This window comes from Helianthus annuus, chromosome 16, assembly GCF_002127325.2.
Source record: "Helianthus annuus cultivar XRQ/B chromosome 16, HanXRQr2.0-SUNRISE, whole genome shotgun sequence".
In the NCBI taxonomy this organism is placed as follows: Eukaryota; Viridiplantae; Streptophyta; class Magnoliopsida; order Asterales; family Asteraceae; genus Helianthus; species Helianthus annuus.
The window spans coordinates 132,774,075-132,781,491 of NC_035448.2; the positions used below are offsets into that span (position 1 = coordinate 132,774,075).

The window sequence follows — 7,417 nt, forward strand, 5'->3', positions numbered from 1 at the left end:
CCCCCTTGCTTCTCCTTCATGGCCCGCGAGCAGGGTAGGGTATGACCCAGCTTGGTCGAGTAAAGGCATAGGCTTCACACGCACACCAAACACGTGGCTCAAGCGGGTTCCGCCTGGTGTCACTACGTCGCGCCCCGCGACAGACCCAGGGGAGTGGGGCGCGGCCCTGGGAGCGATTCCTGTTTCTTGTTTTATTTGTTTTTTTATTAATATAAAGGTATATGAGGCCCGTTAACGAGTATTCGGCTTATAATAGGAATGTTTAGGGTTATGTTAAGGGTTTTTAGGAGGGTTGTTATACTTTGCATGGCATCCCTCCAATGTTGGTCCTATACAGCTTGTTTATAGCTTTTTGGCTCCTCATTTTCAGTGATGGCTGCTAGGAAGGCTTTATGAGATTTTGAAAATTTTTCATAAGAAACAAAATTGGCAATGGGACATACCGTTGAGGGTTCTTGTGTAACACCACGTAAAAACGTGTTCAATGATGTATAGACACGTGTCCTAAACTCTGATTATATGAAAGTTTGAGTTTGAAGGACTAAAGTTGACAAATGATGAAATTATGTATGCAAAGGGACTAAAAGTGTCAACATGTCAAACTTGTGCCTCTGAATGACCATACGTGAAGAATATATTCTTAAACGAGTGATTAATTGGATATAAGAAGCCGTGTGTGAAAATAATCGGAGGATTATAAAATACATGGGTTAAACGTGTCAACATATTAATTCTGACCTCTGAGTGACCTTTTAACGAACCCGAGGCTTCGAAATATTCAAATATACTCTCAAGAATAAGTGGTATAAATTTCACGTGGTTTCGAGATCGTTAAGCAAGTTTTCAAGACTTTGGGTGAAAAGTGTCAATTCGATGAAACTTGTGTTTATAGTGATATTTAACGAAATCGAGCCTAACGAAGTTTGATTATACATCCTTGAGCCTCCACAAATTAACTACAAAGGCCTTATATGTCAAAAATGAGGTTGTATAAGGTTTTAAACGACCGGGGACTGAATCTGCCAAGTTGTAAAATGTTTTAACCTGATTTACAGGTTGTCGCGGCCCGCGTAGACTCTTGCTGAGTCTTACGCTGCCCGCCTAAAAATGCCCAGCGCAGAAAAATGAGGACAGGTGCAGGTTTCCAGCTTTAAACCGACTTTAACCTCATTCACTCGATACCAGGGGCTGTTGGACAGATTTATTTTACGACTAGGACACCTGGGGTGATCCTAGGAGGCTCCATTACAGCTGCAAATGATCCATGAGCTTGGAAATTAGTATATAAGGAGCTTTAGTCTAGTGTTCATATGCACTTCATTTGCAACAACATTCAAAGAACACACATCTGGAGCTTGCAAGCATTAGGAAGAGATTGTCAAGTGTAGAAAAGACAGCAAGGACCATTAGTAAGAGTTTTAATCCCTGCTTAGTCCTTTTAATTAGCTTAAAAACCGAAAAGTCAAATATATCATAATTAAGCTTTGACTTTCGGTTTAATCATAAATGGTCCAGCCACTGACCGAAACGAAAGTGGTTATGGAACCATATTAAGGTAGGTGATTAACCCTTAAAAGGGCACCTCCTAATTATTTCGTTTGACTAGTTAATTGTCGGGTCAAACTAGTTTGACAAAAAATTAATAAAAGTCAAACTGGACAGAAATTTGAGAAATGACTTAAATTAATAAAACAGAGGTTCTAAATTATATTTTAACATTCTAACGACTTGGCAATTAATATTAGAACATGTTTAATCGGTCCTAACCCGACAATTATCAGTCTAAGGTCAGTTTATAACCGAAAGTCGCAAAAGCTTGACTTTTGTTTTGACTTCCAGTTTTGACCTGTTCAAGCTTAATTCTCCCACATTTTAAGCTTCCATTTGGACCATATTACTTAGTAGTATAACCCTCTGGAGTTATATTGCTTGGTCCTTAGTAGTTTGAATTATATGCACTTGTTTGTTAATATGCTTATAAATGCCAATTATGCCCTTTTGACATATAAATGAGATTTTTAGAAATGTGAGAGGACAAAAACCTTTGCTACAGATATATAAGCTTGTCCCGAAAATTTGACATCAGTTCTTGGTCTCAAATAGTTGTTATGCTCGATATCGTAATTAGAAGCTTTTTATTAATTAATTTGCGATATCTTGCATAATACATGTTTAAACTTGGATTTTAAACCAAAACTCATTACCTACTGTTAAGATATTATTTTTAAGGAATTTTAAGATTTTTGGTCAGATTATAATCTGTTTAAAACATAGAGTTCTTGTGTATTTCGGTTAATGACGATAATACCCTTTTTAGACATAAAATAAGATTAACAAATGATTTGAATGCCAAACCTTTTCCTACGGATTTCATACATTAAATAAATTATTTTGAGCATTTAAAACTGATCAAAATCTCAGATTTACATAAACATCTTGATTATCGTCAATTAGCGAGTTTTACACTAATTAGGTGCATAGTATGGTTTAAAAACCATATTTAACACCTAAGACTTGTTACCTACTGAGTTTTTAAACAAATTTAAATATTATTACAGTAGGTAAAAGTTATGAACTCAGATTACCAAAAATGTCCTTAAAAGCCTATGTGAAATGACCAAAATGCCCTTTCGGGGCATAATTTGGCCTTAAATGGTAAACCTCACATATATGTAATATCTTACTAATGTAATGAGATAAATTAAATACTTTTACTGATTACAAAAGACCAGAACTTCAATTTGTTATAAAATCTCTTTTATAATTGTTAAAATGACCAAAATGCCCTTACGGGACTTAAATTGGTTTTAAATACTTTTTGGGCATGTATGTTAACATCTTACTGATGTATTGACATATTTTAAGCATAATAACATTTGAGTCCTGTATATAATTCATTTGGTTACCCGTTACGCATTTACACGTTCGGATCGGTTTATGTGACTAGTTTACGTAAAATAGCCGAAACGGGTTTAACCTTATCATTAAATCCTCAAATTCCAGAATGTGTTTAGTTTACCCATATTATACAAGTATCCAAGCTTGTCGGGTCTAAACCACATTCTATTCCGGTCTCTGCTTAATCTAGCGTTTAGAACCGTAAAGTTTCTTTCTAGCTAGCCGGTCTAAGTCTTCGACTTAACTAAAGACCCGTTAGCATCCTAATAGGTTATTAAACCTTCTATACAAATTAAGTAGCATCCAGTAGAAGGTATCATCATAAAGCTTTAGGATTATACGACTGAGTTACCTTTCACATTTAAGCTCAGGTAAATACTTTTAACTTATTTTCCCTTATATGGGCTTGGGATATGGTATTATAATAATACCACTTGGTCGGGTATGAAATCATTTGATCGGATTGTGATTAATAAATTTACATAACCCGTTTTAATCTGTCTTGTTTGATAACATGAACATTGGGGGTTAATACGACCGTGTCCTGGATATCCTCGGCTCATTTCATTTGAAAATGGCCACGACCTATGCACGAGGTGTAGGCATACACCTGACAGATGCAAATGCTAAAATATAAACCCACATGTTGGGGATAACTCCTTTGTGGGTTCTATAAGTGGTGAGTCGGTTAATCAGGACCAGTTTCCAAACCGGCCCCAATTGTATAACAAACATATAAATCTGTATACAAGATTATCTTTAAATATTTGTCCCAAGTTATAAATGATTTGTGCCATGTGCACTTAAATCAATTTTCATAAATGTTTTCAAAAGAGTCAGTTAATTGTATTTACCAGTGTAAACTAACATATTTTCTAAAGACTGATTGACAGGTACCTCTCGTAAATAGGCTGGAGCCAATGCGAGGTGGACCATCAGCACACGCAGGGCCTTCCCATAGGCGCACCCCGTCTGCGACATTTTCTAGTTCTGATTCCTGTGACCATTGGGGTCATTCTTACGAACCAGGGAGACACTCTGTCTCGTTGAGCTCATCACCTTCTTTTCATCCATCATTCGGGCCGCCTGTTCCAGACGAGCCCCAGCATTCTCATCACTCCCATGCATCATATCATTCGCATGATTCCCACCATTCCCATCAATCTTATCATTCCTTGCATTCTCATTCCTTTCATCACTCGGATTCTACCTACTCTCCAGCCCAGTTTAATCCTAATGACTATGTCAACGACTTTCTGGGTTTCAATCCCCTAGGACCCGAGGATCACTTTTCTCAGGAGATGGAAATGTATGACGACCCGGACCCAGATATGCAAACCGGAACACCGGACCACCCTATCAGCATCTCGAGCGGTTCTCCATATCAAGGATCACCGTACCAAGGGCACGATTCGTTTGCTGAGAGGTGGGCCACGTATGATTGGGCCTTTACCCCTTCATATCATAACTCTCCTGCTCAACCTCCTTTGGATGAGCCGCATCTTCAAGCAGTTTCTCCACCACCTCTTCCTGTTGAGGAGCACCTCAACAACCACCTCAACCACCTCCCAAGCCACCGAGGCGAAGGAGGAATGCAAGAATATCTGTGCGAGGGGGACCACGGTTCAGTTCTCCTCAAGGTTGAAGCTCGTACCCTCCGATTCCCGAGGACCCCCAAATGGGTGGGCCCTCGCACGCGACGCCGGAAAATGATCCTCCGCCGGTTTCTTATGCACCACCGCCACCGCCAGTGGGTTTCGACAACCCGATACCGACTTACCCAGGTTCTTCTGGGTACAAGCCTTTTGAATACCCAACTTCTGTGGGTTATGGAACTCATGACCCATACCTTACTGCAGCTCAATACAATGCACTTTATCCTTCTTCTTATCCTCCAGTTTATCCAACTGGATATCTAGTGCAAGGGTACCAATACCCACCTTACCAGCAACCTCCTCCTCCCCAACAGGTGCAAACTGAAGAAATTATGGAAAGGTTGGACAGGGTTGAGCGTAAAGCAGATGAAAGTAATAAGAAGCACAACAGCTTTCTCAAGGGCCTTGCAAGTCTCATCAAAGGCAAAACGAAATAGAAAGTTGTTTACTTTATTTTGTATTGTATTTTTCAATCAAGTCCCTGTGAGGACATTTTATTTTCAGTACCTACTCCCTACGAGGACTTATTTCTATTTCTGTAGCCCCTGCGTGGGTAGTATGTTTGTTCAAGATCCGTTTAGGGCACCTTTGTAATAGTTTAATGTTTAATGGAATTTCTTTTTGGATTTTAAATATGTATTTTATTACATCATCATGCTTTATCATTTCAATTTTTAATTGATATGCCAAAGAAATTCTTAAAGGTATAACTTAGCCAAAATATTAAATGGCTATGATGGTACAACCTTTTTAAGACAATAAATCCCTGTTAACATCTGAAAACATGTTAATATTCCTGGCTATGCGGTACGAGAAACCACACAAGCTTCCAAATGTACTTGGATTTTTCCAAGTCACCTATATAGTCTATATGATCAATGTGAATCATGGCTAATAAACATCAATATGATGTATACACCAAAACATCCATCTGAGATGTATGCTTATAAGCAAAGGTGTAATAATGACAATGAAAGTTTTATTTTATAAACTTCTTGTCAAAAAGGCGATGAACTCGGTTCGACCCTTAAAAGATCAATGGTCCAAGAGATCATTGGTTATGTTTTAATCGTCCTTGTGACAAGGCCTTTATGCCATCTAAATGTTCTTCGAGGCGAGCCATGTGCAATATGAAAATGTCGTTCATGACACTGACAGTTGTGATTTATATCCCCTGTCTAATAAATATAAAGGATTATATCCTATTGATTGCTTATAATGGTTCTGTTGTAGGCTAGGCAAATCATGATTTAATTGATTTTTATTTAAAATGGTCTATATGGTTTAATAATACCATGACCATCTAATCATCAATGCGATGATTCATTATATAATTTAAATATGTCATTATTGTTTGATATAGTACTCGAATCATGGCTGGCTCGGACGAAGCAAATAGTCATCCAGTGGAAGGAAATAATAATACCAGGATTAACATCACTGGTGCTGAATTGCAAGCGATGATAACCGCAACAGTTGCTCAGGCTGTGGATGATAAGTGCAAGGAACCGAGTAATGTTCGGTCCAAAACTCATTCAAAGTCTTATTCTCATTCGCATACACAGAAGAAAGATGAGTCTCAACACTCGTCTAATCAGAGAAGTGAACCACAGAAGCAGATTGTTTTTGGACAGACTCCCAGGTACACCAAGGGTTGTACCTATAAATACTCCGTCTCCTGTAAACTGAGAGATTTCACAGGAGAAAAGGGAGCAATCGACTGCATGAAGTGGTTAGATGAAATGGAGACTGTGATTGACATCAGTGGATGTGCTAAGGAGGATATAGTGAAGTTTGTGTCTCGATCTTTCAAGGGCGACACCCTCACTTGGTGGAAAGCATTGGTGCAATCCACTGGAAAAGTTCCTCTATATAACCTTTCGTGGAACAAGTTTGTTGATCTGGTAAAGGACACTTATTGTCCTCAACATGAAGTCGAGAGGATAGAGACTGACTTCCTCACTTTGGTGATGAAGGATCTGGATTGTAGGTCCTATGTGACCAGTTTCAACTCGATGTCGAGGCTTATACCATACTTGGTTACCCCAGAACCCAAACGCATCACGCGTTTTATCGGTGGTTTAGCCCAGAGGTGAAAGGAAATGTCAAGGCTTCCAAGCCTACTACATATAGATCTGCTATAGATCTATCTCTGCCTCTTACTCTTGATGTTGTGAGGAGTAGGGCAAAGAAAACCACTGATGACGGGAAAAGAAAAAGGGAAGAAGACCATTCCCATAAGTCGAACAAGAAGAACAAATGGAACTCTGGTTCTAAGAAAGGACAATCGGGTGACAAGCCCAGATGCAAGACTTGCAACAAGAGGCACTTTGGGAAGTGCAATCAGGACCAACAAGCTAAACCATGTGGGATTTGTAAGAAGAAAGGGCACAAGTCTGTAGAGTGCCGAAACATCAAGGATGCAACCTGTTACGGTTGCAACGAAAAGGGGCACATCAAGACCAATTGCCCCAAGAATGCTAAGAAGCCCGAGGAGGCGAAGAAAAACAATGCAAGAGTTTTTCAGATGAATGCTAAGGAAGCGGTGAACGACGAGAACGTCATAACAGGTACCTTCCTCATTCCTCATTAATAATAACTATGCTAGAGTCTTATTTGATTCTGGTGCTGATAAGTCCTTTGTAGACCATAAGTTTTGTAAGTTATTGAATCTACCTATTAAGACTCTAGACATAAAATATGAGGTAGAGCTTGCTGATGGTACCTTAGAAACAGCTTCAACTCTTCTTGATGGATGCTTCATCTCCATTAAGAATCATTCTATCCCGCTATCCCTCTTGCCAATGAAATTGGCTGGGTTTGATATAGTTTTAGGCATGGATTGGTTGTCGCATAACCAAGCC

At 39.0% G+C, this 7,417-nt stretch overlaps 1 protein-coding gene across 1 annotated transcript; it reads left to right on the plus strand.

Moving 5' to 3' along the window:
- The first annotated feature begins 4,576 nt into the window (after positions 1-4,576).
- On the plus strand, positions 4,577-4,990 carry LOC110919609 (heterogeneous nuclear ribonucleoprotein U-like protein 1). Its single transcript, XM_022163879.1, has one exon. It carries the CDS (start codon positions 4,577-4,579, stop codon positions 4,988-4,990), a length of 414 nt encoding a protein of 137 aa, XP_022019571.1.
- Positions 4,991-7,417: the final 2,427 nt, after the last annotated feature.